Raw genomic sequence first — 20,672 nt, 5'->3', positions numbered from 1 at the left:
TGTATATACAGTAATGATAGTCTGTTCTGTTTCAGGGGTAATGACTACTGGCTTGGCCTGTATATACAGTAATGATATTCTGTTCTATTTCAGGGGTAATGACTACTGGCTTGGCCTGTATATACAGTAATGATATTCTGTTCTGTTTCAGGGGTAATGACTACTGGCTTGGCCTGTATATACAGTAATGATATTCTGTTCTGTTTCAGGGGTAATGACTACTGGCTTGGCCTGTATATACAGTAATGATAGTCTGTTCTGTTTCAGGGGTAATGACTACTGGCTTGGCCTGTATATACAGTAATGATATTCTGTTCTGTTTCAGGGGTAATGACTACTGGCTTGGCCTGTATATACAGTAATGATATTCTGCTCTGTTTCAGGGGCAATGACTACTGGCTTGGCCTGTATATACAGTAATGACATTCTGTTCTGTTTCAGGGGCAATGACTACTGGCTTGGCCTGTACATACAGTAATGATATTCTGTTCTGTTTCAGGGGTAATGACTACTGGCTTGGCCTGTATATACAGGATATGAATGCACCAGAATATGAATGGGATGGCGGTTGTACAGTTGCAAACACGAACGCCTATGATCACTTTGAAGGTGGCGCCCCATCTGTAAGTGACCTTGACAGCACCAAGAAGTGTGCAGTCGCCAAAAAGGACACACATGAATGGAGATTCGAAAAATGCAGCATATCTTATGTAGCTATTTGTCAGAAAAACCTCGGTGAGTAGTTTCTCAAACTACCAATATCATTTTTTTTACACTCAGAGTTGAGAATATTAAATTTTGTGATCATTTCTTTTATTCTTTTCTTTTTTTTCCAAACAAAAAAAAATCGATACATGCAATATAAATAATTATGCATACATGTAGACAAATACACCCATGTGTTTGCATGAATACATATACAATGCACATACATTGTACATACATATACCAATATCAGGTTTCCATTTTATTCGAAATTCGATATCTCACATAACCTTTAAGTACCAATTTTCTTATTCATCAGCCGTTAAATTATTTTTTGCAGAAACAGCATAACCAATAAGTATGTGATTCATGATGTTGTCAACTTCCTAAATTGGCGAACACTATTTCTCGCCAGTAACATTACAATTAACATGTACATGTATGTCATCTCCCCTCGGTCTCAGATGTTTGCATGACCTTCTTAATCCGATATACAAGGTCGCGTACCTGTTTTGGGAAGGATAGTGTCTGCCCGAAATAAAGCATTAGAGTAAGAAAGGGACAGGCTGATGAATAGTGTGGTAAAGATACGGCGATAACTTTTCATTGTCTTTATCTGGTCGGCATCTGGTTTCTATTTTTACGCTGTCGACATCTGGTTGCTATTTTTACGATGTCGACATCTAGTTGCTATTTGTTACGCTGTCGGCATCTGGTTGCTATTTGTTTCGCTGTCGGCATCTAGTTGCTATTTGTTACGCTGTCGACATGTAGTTGTTATTTGTTACGCTGTCGGCATCTGGTTGCTATTTGTTACGCTGTCGGCATCTAGTTGCTATTTGTTACGCTGTCGGCATCTGGTTGCTATTTTTAAGCTGTCGGCATCTTGTTGCTACATATAGATTGAACAGTGTTTTGATTGTGTTAAAGGTGGTATGAACGCAATGGGATACAGACATATTCAATGTAGCGCGTTAGCGCTACATGTAGAATATATATATTTATATTTGTCTATATATTTACATAAATAAGTCTACTTTTACGTCAAATTTAAGACGGTGATGGTTGCTAAGTTAGGTAACTACGGTAGTCAGGATGACCGAAGATATAGTTCCGATTGTTGAATGTTATAGCTGCAGTTTGGTTTGAAGTATAACAATGACATATTTCAATTATTTTTATTTTTTTTCAAGTTGATAATATATCAATATAATAATGACCATTTCGAATAAAAATTGAGATAACCGAGGCGGAACGACTACCGGTACGGTATCGTTGTCAGGGTAGTGATGCGGTCCGAAGTTGAGCTAACCGCCATATTTGATTTTCAACCGAGGAAAGTTACTGTGATAAAGCCTATTGATGGTATGACCGTTGAGCTACTAAATGTTTGTCATGTACATGTATCGGTCTAGGAATGCGAATCCGATATAGACTGAATTCGTCATAGTTATGACTTTTATTTTATTGTACGGATGATAGACAAGTGTTTGCGTGAGTGTAACGTTAGACCTATTTTGAATGCAAACGGGGGTAAAGCTGATGGTACTGTTTCGGATAGGCTTCCTAGCTGTAATGTTTATTTTTCTTCTGGAAACCTGAATATGAACTGTTGACCTATTGTTCGCTTAGATGTTCCCAGAATTGTTCACCGACGATCAGATCTTCTGTATACATGTATTTAGGTGAGATGAGTGACCGTGCACACATGTAACTTACTGAAGTAATTATCCCCGAACATTCCTGAAGAAAGCCCTCCGGTTGTAGCCCCGACCAGTGAATCATTTTGTTGTTTATTACCGTTACAATGCTTGAACACATTTTTCGTTTTGATGTCAAATACATATTTAATATGATCTGATAAAAACTCATTATTGTTATATTGAAATCCGTCAACTTCTGACGCAAAATCTTATCGAAGCGTGAACTAAAAGTAGTCCGAACCTGTACTGCGTTTGCATTCATACTTCATTGCGATTACGTTAATTTGAACGCAACTCCCGTCCCATTGACTATTTAGAGGCATATGTAAATATATGTATTTGTTACGCTGTAGGCATCTGGTTGCTATTTTTATGCTATCGACGTCTTATACATATCGATACAACTACCGACTACGCACTTAAAGAATTTGAGATATCAGTCTGTTGTAAATGATGCTCATTTTAATGGATTTTTCAACCATTTTGAAACATAGCTTTATTTCATGGTGTCGCTATTCTGTTTCAAAAACAGCAATCTTGTCTACTGCAATATATTCCATATGGACTTTGCTAACTGAGAAATTAAGAACAGTGTTCAGAACCAATACAAAGATTATATAGCACACAGATGACTTTGTAACAGATCAAAAATGTCATTGCGGTTTCCCAGTTGAAGATCCACAGCATTTCTTTTTTAATTGTAATTCATATAATGACCAAAGAATCATTCTATTTCGACAGCTAAACTCATTTATTCCACTCTCTGTCAATTTATTACTTTTTGGAAATATGAACGTAAGTACACAAGAAAATGAATTAATCTTCATGCACACTCAGCAATATATCAAAGATACTCATAGGTTTTAACTTCGTCCTTCTATTATTATCAAATATTTCCATATCTGCTTTACTCCCAACATCTTACTGGTTTTGTATTTACACTTAAATTATATTTGTATAACCCTCCGATACTGACGACAAAAGAGAAACGAATATTCAAAGAAAGCCTAGAGTGACCAGGAGAAAGACAAACCGTAGACAGGATGATATGAACATTGAGAAGTCGAAAGTTAAGAAAAGTGGTTTAGAACTTCTGTCGTCTTTATCGGAGGGGTAGATTTTAGATTTTAAAATAATAGTATATTATGAGTTGAAACTAACACCTTGAGGAGCATACTGGTTATAAAATAGCTCTCTCCCTCCCCGACCTCTCTCTTTCTCGTTCTTCCCTCACTCTCTCCCTCTCTCTCTGTCTCAAATACAACTTTATATATTATGTATATCTTCTCTTGTAAATGCCATCTTGTCTATGTAATTTGAATGTTTTATTATTTTTGGGAACGGGTTTATATAAGTTGTATAACTTGTGCCCAATCCTATTGCACATTTTGCAATAAAATATGTTTAAATAAAAAACAAATGACTTTGAAGGGAACAAAATGTTTAGGTTTATTGTCAAAGATGAGAATTTCAATTTCATTTTTTTTCATTTAGGGCCATGCACATTCGAACAAGACGGAACTGTTGGAGCGTGTGTCCCCATCACAGTCATTTCGCTTATGAGATCTGAACAGGATAGGGCTGCATGTGAAGCCTACTGTTCAAGTATACAAGCCGATGATCAGGCTACTGGAGAATGCTGGGCGGTTACCTATGAACCCACCTCTAGGCTCTGTGCCCCGGCGATTAATAGGAAGCCTTATTACTTCGATACTACCACATCACGGTACGAAAGCTCATGTAGTGACCCCGCCATCTACCAAGGTAGTGGGTCTTTGGTCAGTTGGAAAAGATGTTTCACAAGTAGGTATTTTCTAATTATCTAAAATTTAACGTTCACGTCGTTGGTATAAAAAATCTGATGCAACTTTAATGAAACTGTTTTCTTATTATATTCTACTCGGAGTATGACGTAAACTTATGCTTATTTCGTAATCTACAATGTACATGATGTTCTCACTCCTAATCTACAATGTACATGATGTTCTCACTCCTAATCTACAATGTACATGATGTTCTCACTCCTAATCTACAATGTACATGATGTTCTCACTCCTAATCTACAATGTACATGATGTTCTCACTCCTAATCTACAATGTACATGATGTTCTCACTCCTAATCTACAATGTACATGATGTTCTCACTCCAAATCTACAATGTACATGATGTTCTCACTCCTAATCTACAATGTACATGATGTTCTCACTCCTAATCTACAATGTACATGATGTTCTCACACGAAAACCAGGAGGTTGTAGTGTTTGGTATTATAAGGTATTAGCTCTTGTTTAAACGAGTGATATTTTGTATATCACTTCTACATGTATAAAATGTGCAAAATGATTTGATAATAACTAAGTTGATAAAGAGTGTGTATGCATCGGGCCTAACCTTAGGTATCCTTCTCTTAACTCGTAGATTGTTGTGTTGCTTGTACATTTTGGCAAAAAAAAAAAAAAAAAAAAAAAAACATAGTACATTTCTGTTCAACAAGTCCACAGGGTTCGGTACATATTGTTGTCACTAAATAACCATGCCCCTATGTTTACTAATATCTGTAATAGGTACAAGGAGCTTTTGTCTGACCAGATTCGATTTTACAAAAGATACACGTCGAGTCCTCTTGTCATGCAAAAACAAAAGTATAACACTAGACAGGTTGTTGATTTAAATATTTGCTATTCTGTCTCAATGAAACCAAACTCCAATCATTTCATTTCTCAATTTTGGATCAAACACTGACATCTGCCCAGCGTGAGAACACATCGGGCATTATTTACATAAGTGACCTATTTCTTCTCCTCTTGTACGTCGCTTCAGTTTTGAATATATTTAGTAATAACTTCATCGTGCATCCAAGTAAAACGGCGATAAAGAATAACATACATTATTTTTTTAATTTCAATGCTCGATGAAAGGAATGTTTATTTCTCTATTTTTATATAAGAACTATTTCTGCCATTGATTCCATTAAATTGTAACTTACATCTGTAGAAGTTTGTGGTATTAAGAAAATTATTTAAACTAGGAGCATCTGGTCATGATATCGTAAGTAACCACATGCTAAAATTCACAGCACATTCCACAAGTAAGCCATTATCAGTTCCGTTTTTAATACGTCTTTAAATCTTTTCTTTTGGAAGACGGGTATTGTTGCTCAAATTAAGAGGTTTCGAAAGAAATATCTTTAAACAGAATAATTTACATAAAAAAACAGTCTGGTTTTATGGCATGCCAAACAACAGTTCATCAACTTATCAAGATGAATTATTATATAATTAAGTTGCCCATTAGAAGAACAAACTATTTTTTTCGATATCTCCATGGTTGTTGTAGTTTGTTTGAGGTTTATGGTTTTGGAGGTAATTTTTGAAATGGTTAAAAATTGATATTTCCAAGCGCGCGCCTAAAACAAGTTTTACTAAATACCGTACATTAAGATACTAAACGGTCTCTACCTATAAAAGAAAAAAACTGAACAAAAATGGTAGCAGCATTAAAAATAAAACTTATGAATTTGTGTGTATTCTTGTGAGGTATGAGATGGTTGTTCTCTGGCATATGCAAATAAGTTGGAAGAAGTTCATGTCGAGGTAGCCATAAAGGCCCATTACCTTTCCGAAACAAAAAAAAAGTTTCTTAAAAAGCAAAAATAACATATGACTATAATTAATTTTTCTTTGTTTTCATACCAAATCTTGCTTTCTGATTGGCCAATATTTTTTTGCATACCACTATGAAAAAAAAATCCGAGAATGGCGCGAAACCCCGGCGTTATCGTGACGTCACAATAGAGACATTGACGTTGCGTATTGATTCGGAAAAAAAATCCCTTGAAAAACCACTATAATGTTACATTTAAACATACTTCATTTTATCAAATAGAGTATAAAATTAATTATAAGTATTGATGTCACTAATTTTTAATTTTATCGGGTTATAAAATTAAAAAAAATAGTGACATCAATGCTTTAATATATATATATTGATGGTGTAAGATGAGGCATGTATATGTTAACAGTGACGATTCATTTTGCTAGTTTTCCGTCTGGCACAATGAAAGCCAACTAACGCGCGGTAATTAGGACGACGGCGGGAAACATAAGACGACCTGCGTTGTGAAAATTAGAATTTGATTTATATAGATTAAATTGTTCAGAAGGTGATGATAAGTGTGGTATTTACGGTAAGCTTATAAATTTTGCAACTCTACAAAGTTGACAATCACTTTTTACATTCCCATTTTTAAAATGAATAACCGTTTCTGAAAGGTAGTGGGCCTTTAATGCTATTCTCTCCATGGTTATCTGATAAAGAAAACGACGGTGTATTTCATCATGTTCGAGCTTACCCTAAACCGAGTAGTCAGTGTTAGACTTCAAACAAACCACTTACATTGCAGGTCCAAAGAAATACACTTCAACAATCCCGAACAGCATTATGAATAGTGGGCCTTCAGGATCAGACACCCCCTCTCCAAACTGCAATTTCGATACTCCTACTACAACAACTACAAAACAGACAACAACTACAGAACAAACAACAACTACAGAACAGACAACAACTACAGAACAGACAACAACTACAGAACAGACAACAACTGCAGAACAGACAACAACTACAGAACAGACAACAACTGCAAAACAGACAACAACTGCAGAACAGACAACAACTGCAGAACAGACAACAACTGCAGAAAAGACAACAAATACAGAACAGACAACAACTGTAGACCAGACAACAACTGCAGAACAGACAACAACTACAGAACAGACAGCAACTACAGGACAGACAACAACTGCAGAACAGACAACAACTTCAACACTGCCAACTACATCAACGGCGACTCAGCCGACGACAACATCGGCAGCAACTCAGCAATCAACAACCACTTCACCCACAAGTACGTCTACAGCAACAGCATCTGTTTGTGTTTGTCGTTGTGTCGTCATAGGAAATATATCACTGGAGGAAAAATTAGCGACACTTCAGAAGGAACTGACAGTGGACGTCAAACAGACGTCTAACTACATTAGGAAGTATATCAGTGCTCCTGATGAGCGGATCAGTGCTAAGGGTATAGGTCTGGTTCTTGGGGCTGGCGTTCTGGTTAGTGTGTTTGGGGTAATAATTATTGGAGATATTATCACATTTACCCGTAATATTTACGGAATGATCAAGTCTAACAAATGACATAATTTGTTTTTGTGCATATGAAATGTGTAAGAGTGTGATTTGTATCTGGCATTCATTTATTTTCTATTTTTATACTGTAGAAGAAAAAAAGCACACTGTCATATATAAAAATGTTTATTGATGTATAACTTGGTGACCTGTATGTCTGTATACGAAAGCTATCGATAATGTATGTTTATTTATTTATTTATTTTTTTTGGGGGGGGGGGGGGGGGGGGGGGGGGGGACGGGGGACATATTGGGAACTCGTTTAATTTTCTTTTATGTTTTAGTAATTTTTTTATGAAATATTATATTGATATGCATCAGCCTTAATTTGGCCTTAGCGCATTGGTATAACAGTTGTATTCATTTAACATCATCTTCGTCCTCGTATGACACATACATTGTAATGTATCATATATCCGGTACGCATGTAGGGTCAATGCTTTCAGTTAATCTTAATTCTTTATTTTTGTATGTATGGGCTATTAAACGGCTGAAATTATTTCAATCATAATCATTATTCTTTCGTATTAAATTTAATGCAATGGAAAGCATTGTGTAAATATTAAGAAAATAAAAAAATGAAAACATATGGAATAAATGGATTAAAAACGCTAAAGTTATTGTGGAACTATATCTATTTACTCCCGGAACTTGACACATTTTCCCGCGCGTCATTTAAAATATCTGTACAAAAAATGCAGTTTACACACCAGTAAACAACAAAAAATAAAAATCATTCCTTAATTATCTTTCGAATTTCGTTATCGTCCGGTGTGTGAAATTACGTATCCTTAAACTGCTTTTAATTCCTGTAGCATAAATATAATCTATAGCATAAATATAATCTATATAACATTTTAAAGATATTATTTGATGGATCGATATTCACAACAACGTGTTCTAGCACATACTGCTATGTTTATGTATGTGTTCTGATATTCACAACAATGTGTTCTAGCACATACTGCTATGTTTATGTATGTTTTCATATTCACAACAACGTGTTCTAGCACATACTGCTATGTTTATGTATGTTTTCATATTCACAACAACGTGTTCTAGCACATACTGCTATGTTTATGTATGTTTTCATATTCACAACAACGTGTTCTAGCACATACTGCTATGTTTATGTATGTTTTCATATTCACAACAACGTGTTCTAGCACATACTGCTATGTTTATGTATGTTTTCATATTCACAACAACGTGTTCTAGCACATACTGCTATGTTTATGTATGTGTTCTGATATTCACAACAACGTGTTCTAGCACATACTGCTATGTTTATGTATGTATTCTGATATTCACAACAACGTGTTCTAGCACATACTGCTATGTTTATGTATGTTTTCATATTCACAACAACGTGTTCTAGCACATACTGCTATGTTTATGTATGTTTTCATATTCACAACAACGTGTTCTAGCACATACTGCTATGTTTATGTATGTTTTCTGATATTCACAACAACGTGTTCTAGCACATACTGCTATGTTTATGTATGTTTTCATATTCACAACAACGTGTTCTAGCACATACTGCTATGTTTATGTATGTTTTCATATTCACAACAACGTGTTCTAGCACATACTGCGATGTTTATGTATGTTTTCATATTCACAACAACGTGTTCTAGCACATACTGCTATGATTATGTATGTATTCTGATATTCACAACAACGTGTTCTAGCACATACTGCTATGTTTATGTATGTATTCTGATATTCACAACAACGTGTTCTAGCACATACTGCTATGTTTATGTATGTATTCTGATATTCACAACAACGTGTTCTAGCACATACTGCGATGTTTATGTATGTGTTCTGATATTCACAACAACGTGTTCTAGCACATACTGCGATGTTTATGTATGTTTTCATATTCACAACAACGTGTTCTAGCACATACTGCTATGTTTATGTATGTTTTCATATTCACAACAACGTGTTCTAGCACATACTGCTATGTTTATGTATGTTTTCATATTCACAACAACGTGTTCTAGCACATACTGCTATGATTATGTATGTATTCTGTTATTAGTTTAAAAACGAGAATCATCTACAGACAAGTTACCCAGGTTTGGGGGAATACCTTATCTCTGGAATTATTTCACTTATTATTTAACCTACCAGAGCAGGTCTTAACATCGGAGTATGGCACTCTGCCAATAATACATAGACTAAACATGCATATAAAAATACCTAATATACCATCCCAAAACATTCCACAGTCTCCCAAAACATGCACCTCACACTTCACACGTACAAGACATCGCATTTCCCTGCGTATTTCCCGCGGGCTGTACGATTTTTTACATAAAATTATGTCTAATGCGGGCTATCAATGGAAATTATTACTAAAATAGCTAAATATGTGGGTTATATGTTATAAGCTATTTTAAAGACACGCGAAATAGCAGGTGAATAACTAAAGTACCCTCTTACTGTATTAAAGTATTTTCAAATGAGGTATTTTTTTGCATTTGAAACCTATCTATAAAACAAATAATATGCTTATGATTTTACATGTCTTTGAATAAACCTATATATGCCCCCCTCTCCAAATGAAAGCATTATAACATAAAGACTCACGGGTCATTATTAGTACATAGTACATACTACACGTAATACCAGGGAGTGCATCGACATATAACTGGTTGTATGGTATTTATTTTACAAAATCATAGAAAATGCCCGGTTTTGCTTCCCGCAGGCTATACCCCGGTGCGGGTAATACTTTGTTTATTTTTACGTCCTATTAACAGCCAGGGTCATTTAAGGACGTGCCAGGTTTGTTGGTGGAGGAAAGCCAGAGTACCCGGAGAAAAACCACCGACCAGCGGTCAGTACCTGGCAACTGCCCCACATGGGATTCGAACCCGCATCCAAGAGGTGGAGGGCTTGTGGTAATATGTCGGGACATCTTAACCACTCGGCCACCGCGGGTAATACGCAGGAAATTACCGTAACCACTACAAACATATATTATTTACAAATTAATTCTCAATCGAGAACGTAAGTTTAGCATTTAATACAAAAAAAATGTAAAACAGAAATTGACTTTCTGTTGTAAATATAAGGATGTCTTATTTAAACTGACTTGATGCCAGTTTTGTTCGTGTAACTTGAATCTCCTGCTTTAATCAATCTGCGACCAAATTAGTATATATGGCTATGTAGTCTACATCCACAAACATCGTTCCATATCTTCGTTTATCCAAATATAACTTAATTTGTTTAGCTAACTTGTTTCTATACACTTATCTCAAATATCTCATAATAATTATATATGAATATATAAGAATAGTAATTTCAATTTCGTTTTTGTTTGTATCCTATTTTTTTTAGCCCATCATCATCAGAGTCTAGCGCATTGATATTCAACTGAAATGCGGCAATTATCTAATTTGATTTAAGGATGTACTCCTTTGAGAAGTCAAAATTTTCTTGTATTAAACTTTTTTTCTCATATAGATTTTTGGAAATAGGAGTTCATACCTTAAAAGAAAATGGAAGAAAAAACATATGTCCATGTGCTCGTTTTTTTAGTTATTGTCACTCAAAGATACCTAGTTGATAAAACATTGGATTTGATGGGAATTTTTCCGTTTTGACCATATACACAAGATATTAATGCCATAATTTCCCAACGAGGTGTTTGGTATGTATAAATGTTTGTAGCATTTATTTTGCAGTAGTCTTCTTTAAAAAATATACCAGTTTTCATTAATAAGACTAATATTTTTTCTCAGAATAACAACATATGCTACCCCTACCCCTTAATTTTGAGATACAAAATGCACCATTTTCAAACATTTTTGCCAAGTTTAACCCTTTATAGAAAAAGTTCTAGTAATTAAACTTTTGTTATCATTTTGCATACCAACAGGGAAAGGGTTGTTCTTTCTAAAACAGACAGAAAAATGAAGGGTCGGTGTGCTTACATTTTGCCCCATTTAAATATTTGTTATTTTTTCAGTATTTTAGAGTAAAACATAAAAGTGCTCAAATTACCACTAAATAAGAAAATAAAGTGACAAAAGTGTAACATTTCACACATTAATGCTCAATATTTTAATTACCACGAACCCAATAAAGATTTACAGCAAAACTTAGCTTGATACAGCTAAAAATGCTGGCGCAGTGATGAATTAAATGAAAACAATTTCAGTAAAAAACGTTAAAACTGTGGTTCTACTCAAAGCGAAAAAAGACACTATTTCCAAATGGCCGCCAAATGGGTCATTTCTAAATATCCCTGTTTAAAAAAACCTACTAGAAATAGAAATGTAATTTTTTGACAAAATTTGCATCTGGCAACTTGCTACAGATATTGATGAATTGTATTTTAAAATCTCATAACTTCTTTGATCTATGTCGAAACGAGACTTCAACGGGACTGAAACTTCAGAAGAATACATCCTTTATTTAATTGTCAAGAATATATGATCAGTGTGGTATTACGGTAAAGCTAATTTTATGACTCTACAAAGTCATCAATCTCATTTTACATTTACATTTAAAAAACTTTCGGAAAGGAAGTGGGCCTTTTCGAGTAAACTGGATTGTATATGTTTGGCCTCACTTTGACAGTGAGCATTAATCTAGTGGCCCCTTTCTCCAAAGATGAGTAATGTTTATAACAGCGAATATGAAATATGTGACGGTTCTAACAAAAATAAGTTAAAAAATTGACAAAATCTAGATTTCTAATTGATATTTACTTGATTTTTACAGTAAGTTAAGTGAGGAATAAAAACTCATTAAACGAATCCGCCTACTCCTGTCAATCTGAAGGGAAAATAACAGTAATGTTGATATACTTGTTAGTTATTCAATAAAACAGAAATAAAACCGAACATCTTGATTGTCTTTATTATTTGACCTAAGAATGATTTATGAAACTTTCATTATCTCAGTTTCTCAATGACATAAGTATTATCAAGTCCTTGCATTTTCCAAAATAATTCTTACACAAAACCAGTCTTTTTTATCTCATAGAATTTTTGTATTTGTGTTCAGCATAAAAATACAATATACTACCTGTACAATGACAATGAGTTCAGTAGATACGATGGACAATTTTTATTGGTACCTTCATAAAGTCTTGATTTATTTTGGTCAAGGATCAACTATTTATGTCAGTGAATCAGGATACACAATGAAGTAGTTTTACTTAGCATTGTCTTGAAATAGTTTTATTTTGACTATATGAAACATGTGCAAGTAAATGTTCTCTTAAATAAAGTTCAGCTGCCTAGAAATACTAAAAAAATGTTACTTGAAATTTGCAGCTTAAACTTTATAATTTATGTATGCATTTGTTTATGTTACAACAGGAATAACATTACAACATATAGAAACAGGAATAAACAACATGGACCATTCCAGCTTTCAGTATACTTATTCAAGAATTACGAGTAAAATATTTGGAAAAGAAACTTATGCTTTAGTTGTGTATGTATCGTTGGTTTTATTAGTTAAGCGTTCTATAAACAGTCAGGGTTATTTAAGGACGTGCCAGGTTTGTTGGTCGAGGAAAGCCGGAGTACCCGGAGAAAAACCACCAACCAGCGGTCAGTAGCTGGCAAATGGTCCACATGGGATTCGAACTCGCGACTAAGAGGTGAAGGGGGTTGTGGTAATATGTAGGGATATCTTAACCACTCGGCCACCGCGGCCCCTGCGTGTGTATCATCCATCATTTCGTGTCATCTACTAAGAAAGGCAGAATAATTATTTCCTCTGTTGTATAAATTCTTTTCCACCTTATAATATCAAATAATAATAGATTTTATAACATCAAAGTTAACATACGTTTTATGTAGTCGGCATTTGAAAACATATTGTTTAGAAAGAAGTAAAACCATATTTAAAGCAACAGTCTGTCTACCTGGCAGCCTAAGTAGAATTGAAATGGAGATACGTTAACTTTTAGAGGAGTTTTTTCTTTGCAGGATTCTAACTCATGACGTATTTGCTTACTCGAGAACACTCACGTTATACATGTTACAGTTATAAAGTTTCACTCTCTTCCCTGCAGAAAATGCACATGGCAGAATGTAAAACTTTAATTCTATATAACAAACATTAGTTGACAGAATATGATGTAGAGTTCAGTAGTGTAGCCGCCATTGAAACTTCGTGTTTAAAGATAGAGTGTTATTTGTTAGCCTCTTTATCCAACTGAGCTTCAGAGATTTTATAAAGTTCTCTAGATTTATCAGTCCTCTGTCCACCTTAGTTTGTATAATCTATTTTCTAGCGACTCTATCTGTTGAGCTATCCCAAAGATAGCAAATAGCATTTCATAACAGCGTTCAATCTCCATATAAACATATGGACAAGCTAAAATATAGCTAATGATTTAATAATTGTAATATGACCCAATATTGTTAATCTTCCTTTTGACCAATTTCATAGGGATGTCTCTATATTTCCTATAATTTGCCTCGTAGTTATGTTTAATCATAGCATCCTGATTAGTCTAAAACAAGACCTTTATTGGCCCATCTGTCCAATTTATCTAAAGGTCCCCATAGAGTTAATCTTGCTTCCAATTTACATTACTCTTTTTCAATAATTGGTTTTAAACCTGACCTAGAAGGAGTCACATAGTTCACAAAGGTTGATAGTAGTTCACAAAGGTTGATAGTTGACGGATCTTCTTCTTTACCCAAGAATTTAAAGCCAGCGTCACTGGCTTTACATGAAAGCAAGAAGCTTAAGAGACCCTACATCACAAGTTTAATCGAAACCAAGACAGAAGGCCGATCGACGACATCATTCCGTGGACTCCGACAAAAACGTAAGTGCAGTAATAAGAAATAAGATCACAGGGTCTCCACGTAACAGAGGCACCGCGGGGTCTCCGACAAAAACGTAACAGTCAGACCACGGGGTAACCGACAAAATCATACGTATACAGTCAGACAACGGGGTCTCCGACAAAAACGTAAGTCTGACCACATGGTAACCGACAAAATCATAAGTATACATTCAGACAACTGGGTTTCCGACAAAAACGGAACAGTCAGACCACAGGGTAACCGAAAAAACCATAAGTATACAGTCAGACAACGAGGTCTCCGACAAAAACGTAACTGTCAGACCACAGGGTAACCGAATAAATCATAAGTATACAGTCAGACAATGGGGTCTCCGACAAAAACGGAACAGTCAGACCACAGGGTAACCGAAAAAAATCATAAGTATAAAGTCAGACAACGAGGTCTCCGACAAAAACGTAAGTCTGACCACAGGGTAACCGACAAAATCATAAGTATATAGTCAGACAACGAGGTCTCCGACAAAAACGTATCTACAGTTAACCACTAGGTCTCCGACAAACACGTTAAAGTCGGACCGCGCGGTCTCCGACAAAGCGTAACTATAGCCAACCACGGCTCTTAGACAAAAGCCAAGTACAGTCAGACCAACGGTATCTTTGGTAATCTGTAACCGAAACGTCCATTCGACAGTTTTGGCTATTGAAGAACAAACTTAACACAATGCGTTGTTTATAATACATATATGTATATAGTTGATAGATATTCGATTTTTCTATAACTCTTATCCATTCATATCAAGCGAGTTTGTTTCATCTTGGCAGGTGTCGCCCCAACAACTCCAATACCAAAACAAACTATTGCGTTCCATTTGGCCCTTTCATCAAACAAAGCCTACCACGAGGTAATACAGTGGTGTATGACCACGCGAAGTTGGACTTGGGACATGGATACAACTCTAGGGACGGAATATATATCGTCCCAGAGTCAGGCATATATGTTCTTACCTGGACGTAAAATTGTGCAGGTAATACCGAGTTTCAGACAGTCCTAATTGTGAATGGAGTGCAGCGAGGATCGTCCTAGACAGATGCAGAATTCATAAACGACTACCATGAAACAACTGCTATAGTTCTCCTATCTCTGAACCAGGGCGACCATGTCTTCATCAGGTTGGGAAGCATTGGTGGCCATGGTACATTTATAAGCGATCCTTCCGTTATGGAGAGTCAACATTTTCTGGGTGGAAGCTTGACTAGGGCGATGAAAAGTTTTATTTTGATTCACTTTATCAGCAACGCAAAAATATAAATATGAATTACTACTTAACCGTTGCCTTCTCGATTATGTATTCAAATTATCTATAAGTAATTAATGAATGACAATCTACAAATAAATATCGAAATCTTGATATTACACGTGAAAATTGTGTTTGAATTAATTTACTGAACAGCACATTGCCTGTAAGTGACGATATTATTAAAATGTACATTTCAGTCACATCTGCACAAACAAATCTTGAGTAAAACGAATGTTGAGCTTATACATTGTAGTAACATCGCAACATCTACAAATATGAAAGCCGATTGGTTGAGGTTTCGTGAGATAATTCGTTCCGCGTAATAACGTGATTTGTTATCGTCTGTCAAAGTGAGTCAAACTGTCTTTCGTCTATAGTACCTCGTTAGAACGTGATTGTATTTCTGTGCTTGTCCATGGTGTAAACAGGGTTTTCGTATTAGCAAAAAAATACCAGCTGCTGGATACGTGCAACATTGCTTTACACCTGAAGTAAACTGAAAACATGATAAGAATGTAAAGGAAACATCTGTCTGTAAGATTTCCTACCCATATATACCATTAAATCTTCATTTTATTCTTAAACAAGAAAAAGGGTCGAAAATCTTCTATAATATTGTAATAAGATCAGATGTGACACCATCAGGTACCAGAAAGTGGAATGATATCTTTGAGACTATCGATAAAACAACTTGGAGCAACATTTATAAAATTCCTTTCCATGTAACAAAAAACACAAAACTTCAGTGGTTCCAGTATAGAGTGGTTCATCATATTCTTACTACAAACGCATTTTTATACAAAATTGGCGTCCTGTGTAACTCTGAACCAGAAACTATAACCCACCTTTTTTGGGATTGTCAAGAAACTCAAAAACTTCTAGATAGTCTCGAAACGTTATTAACGGCACTGTTAATTCCATTCTCGATTAATAAAAAAACATTTCTTTTTGGATTCGTTCATCAGAATAGTTTGCCAAGTAATAGAGTTGATAATGAAATTATTATCATTATCAAACAATACATCTATAGAATGAGATGTTCACTGAATATTTACTCTCTAATTAACATAATAAAAGATAACTACAAGATACAGAAATACATATCTAATGGTAGAGATGCAAATACTATAAAGAAGTTTGAAATTGAATGGAAGAAATGGGACAAACTGATTCAGCTATAGTTAATTTAAAAAAAAAGTGTTTTATCATTATTATAATTAACATTGGCAATTTATGCATACATTGTATGTAGACATGCAAAATCTCACGCTGAGCAAACAAATTTGACTAATCGAGTGTCATTTGAGATACCCTGGATTATATTTTCCAGAAGAATTATCTCCCTTAAATCCTGTGATACAGCTGTCCAGTAGTTTAGGAGGAGTTGTCCGGATATTTTTTTCTACGAACGGAAGGACTGACAGACAGACAGACAAGCTGATCCCTCCACTAACTTCGTTATGGTGACAGGGGGTTTGGGTTATAATTACACTGTCTGAAGATAATGACACCCGGGGCTTAAAGTATTGATATTTCATCAAAGCTTGCTGAAACATTGAAAAAATATCAATAGTGTGTACACGAAGGTGTGAGTTTAAAGATTGTATTTTACATAACATATATCTTGAAAGAACCTTGAGCAATAATGTATTGTCACTATTCAAATGATAGATAAAATGATTAATATTTGGACTCAAGGTTCCAGTGTTCAGCAATAGTTGTTAAAAAGACTATGAATTATACAAGCGTTTTTTTTGTCAAATGTTACATAGAATTCCATGCGATTGACCTTAGTCTTTAGCCTGTAGCGACATCATCTATTTTTAACTTTCTTTCTCTTAACATAATATTATAACAATGTCATTTTGTAGTTTTGTATGACCTTTATTGAGCCAAGTCTAATACAATTAGTTTTTAGCTATCATGGCTTTGTGCATAAAAGGCCATCCTTTCTTTAGAGCACCTAAAAAATCTTTTATTCACACATCTATTGTCAAACTTTTGACAGATTTTCCTTCCTTGCTTTAATCTTTTTAAACACTTTTGTCTTGTTTTTTTGTACAGTAGTTGAAGTAAAGGTAACTACAGCGTGGCATCCACGGTCAAGCACAAAGCCAACAGGTTCTGGACTAATGTCAAGATAAGGACGAAATTGTCGATTACTGGTAATCAAATTGATAGCTTCATCTTGAGAAAGGCGTTCTAATTCTTTTCTTGGCATCTTAAGCTGAAACTTTGTATTTTCATTGATCTGAAAAATGAAACACAAACTTTATGTAAACAAGTATAAAATAAAACTACATGTATTAAAGCATTCTTCAAGCTTCATTAGTTTCATCTTAAGGTGCTACTCCAACAATGTCATTAAATACTATTTTATCAAAATTCCAAAAAAAAAATCAATTTACAAAACTACAGTTAATAGTGAGCATCTATTTTATTTCTGATGTGCTGAACGAATGTACAAGTGTCAAAACCAACAAAAGTCAATTCCATTATCTATGAATCTACCAGTACATCTACATGCCAATCACTTTCCCAAACTTTAAGAAACCTAGAACTATTATACAGGTACTTAAATATGGTACATTAGTGGATCCAGAGGGTTTGGGGGGGTGTGTGGTTTCAGGAGACTCAACACAACCAACCCCCCCCTATTTTCACCATTAATCCCAATTTTTTACACTCATAGAAAACATTCTACCAATTTAACCACCCAATGTTTATAGTCATCATGTTCCATCTGTCGTCATACGCTATGTGTAAACTTTTCATTAAAAAGTTCTTCTCAATAACCGAAAGGCCCAAGGTACTGATATTTGGCCTGTAGCATGCTGAGATGAAGGGCTACTAAGTTCAAATGAATGACCTTGACAAGGGTCAAATAGGCTAAAATCTTTTAAACGACTTCTTGTTCAGAACTAAGAGGTCTAGTGGCTTGACAATGGGTCTGTTGCTTGCTCGATCTTCAGTCACACATGTCGAAAAGGCCAAAATCTTTAAACGACTTCTTTTGAATGACTAATAGTCCAAGAGACTTGTTATTTAGCATGTAGCATGCTATTAGAAAGGGCTACAAAATTACTTCAAATGAATCTTCATTCAAGGTCACACATGTCAAAAAGGCAAAAATCTTTTAACAGCTTCTTCTGAATAACTAAGAGTCCTAGAGACTTGTTATTTAGCATGTAGTATGCTATGAGAAAGAGCTACAAAATTTGTTCAAATGAATGACCTTGATCTTCATTCAAGGTCACACATGTCAAAAAGGTAATAATCTTTAAACGACTTCTTTAATATTTGAATTACTTATAGTCCTAGAGACTTGTTATTTAGCCTTTAGTGTGCTACGAGAAAGGGCTACAAAATTTGATCAAATGAACGACATTGATCTTCATTCAAGGTCACACATGTCATAAAGTCTAAAATCTCTATAAACGACTTATTGTAATAACTAAAAGACCTAGAGACCTTATATTTAGCCTGTAGCATGCTGGAAAGATGGACTACCAATATTTTTTAAAGGAGTGACCTTTTTTTGTATCATAATAGCATTCTGCTGGTACCACAAGTATCACAATGTTGGCGCATTTGGAAACCTTTACTGTTAATGAACCGTCTGCTATCAAGTCTAATTGCTCCTTTTGAAATGGATGTACATTTAAAGTTGACAGTCATGCTCACAATAAAAAATGACCGATTTGCTACAACTTTAGTGCATAAGGCTTTTTTGTGAGAACACTGGACGAGTTTGGGAGTTGAGTGTCACCTCTCGGAAGTCAACTCGCCCGAAGGTGATGTGCAGAAGTCTGTGACTACATGTATCATCAGCGTAGTTGACACCTGGTCATGCTAGTAATCGGACGTATTATATCAACCTGTGTGATCATAAACTACAGTTGCCCCTATCAGCACTCTAAGCATATTGAGAATATTCACCACTCTGTTAATATAGCCCTAGTTTGACTACCATATTGTTGTTATGACTACAGAAGTAAGACAATCGGTGGCAATGCAATCGGTAGTGATCAAGTGGAAATGCCATTTGAACTTCATTCAAGTATGCTACAAGCCTCTATGACTTTAACAAGTCATTATTCTATCTAACTCTCTTTGGGGGGGGGGAGGTGTTTATAATAAAATCTGGGTTTGAGATAAATGTGGATAAGAAGAAAGGATATTTTTCCTTCTGGATCATCAGACATGTAAGACCCTTAGAATGTCATCACTAACTCAATACCTACTACTGATGTCACACTGAACAAATTGTACATCACTAACTCAGTACCTACTACTGATGTCACACTGAACAAATTGTACATCACTAACTCAGTACCTACTACTGATGTCACACTGAACAAATTGTACATCACTAACTCAATACCTACTACTGATGTCACACTGAACAAATTGTACATCACTAACTCAGTACCTACTACTGATGTCACACTGAACAAATTGTACATCACTAACTCAGTACCTACTACTGATGTCACACTGAACAAATTGTACATCACTAACTCAGTACCTACTACTGATGTCACACTGAACAAATTGTACATCACTAACTCAGTACCTACTACTGATGTCACACTGAACAAATTGTACATCACTAACTCAGTACCTACTACTGATGTCACACTGAACAAATGGTACATCACTAACTCAAAACCTACTACTGATGTCACACTGAACAAATTGTACATCACTAACTCAGTACCTACTACTGATGTCACACTGAACAAATTGTACATCACTAACTCAGTACCTACTACTGATGTCACACTGAACAAATTGTACATCACTAACTCAGTACCTACTACTGATGTCACACTGAACAAATGGTACATCACTAACTCAGTACCTACTACTGATGTCACACTGAACAAATTGTACATCACTAACTCAGTACCTACTACTGATGTCCACTGAACAAATTGTACATCACTAACTCAGTACCTACTACTGATGTCACACTGAA

The 20,672-nt window shown here is 35.1% G+C and overlaps 3 protein-coding genes across 3 annotated transcripts in view; 2 read left to right on the top strand and 1 right to left on the bottom strand.

Annotated features, from left to right (window-relative positions):
* LOC138316727 (uncharacterized) overlaps nucleotides 1–743 on the top strand; it is a 41,044-nt gene extending 40,301 nt beyond the window's left edge. The window contains exon 4 of the mRNA XM_069258386.1: nucleotides 500–743. Within this exon, the coding sequence (XP_069114487.1) occupies nucleotides 500–743 (244 nt within the window). The remainder of the gene's footprint in view (nucleotides 1–499) is intronic.
* A 3,068-nt stretch (nucleotides 744–3,811) lies between these two features.
* Nucleotides 3,812–7,837, top strand: LOC138315982 (uncharacterized). Its single transcript, XM_069257431.1, has 2 exons — nucleotides 3,812–4,211; nucleotides 6,813–7,837. The coding sequence occupies exons 1-2, from the start codon at nucleotides 3,848–3,850 to the stop codon at nucleotides 7,601–7,603; spliced, it is 1,155 nt and encodes a 384-aa protein (XP_069113532.1). The 5' UTR covers nucleotides 3,812–3,847; the 3' UTR covers nucleotides 7,604–7,837.
* A 9,698-nt stretch (nucleotides 7,838–17,535) lies between these two features.
* Nucleotides 17,536–20,672, bottom strand: part of LOC138316726 (probable leucine--tRNA ligase, mitochondrial) — a 90,543-nt gene continuing 87,406 nt past the window's right edge. The window contains exon 24 of the mRNA XM_069258384.1: nucleotides 17,536–17,942. Coding sequence (XP_069114485.1) covers nucleotides 17,685–17,942 — 258 coding nt within the window. The 3' untranslated portion in view covers nucleotides 17,536–17,684. The remainder of the gene's footprint in view (nucleotides 17,943–20,672) is intronic.

Source organism: Argopecten irradians, chromosome 2, assembly GCF_041381155.1.
Source record: "Argopecten irradians isolate NY chromosome 2, Ai_NY, whole genome shotgun sequence".
Lineage (NCBI taxonomy): Eukaryota > Metazoa > Mollusca > Bivalvia > Pectinida > Pectinidae > Argopecten > Argopecten irradians.
The sequence above is the reverse complement of the archived record's forward strand: the minus strand, read 5'-3'. Positions and strand labels throughout refer to the sequence as shown.

Excerpts from the sequence above, each read along its gene's own strand:
- LOC138315982 (XM_069257431.1), top strand. The coding sequence starts at position 3,848 with ATGTTTAGGTTTATTGTCAAAGATGAGAATTTCAATTTCATTTTTTTT. Across the intron at positions 4,212-6,812 it reads TTGGAAAAGATGTTTCACAA|GTCCAAAGAAATACACTTCA; the intron begins GTAGGTATTTTC and ends CTTACATTGCAG.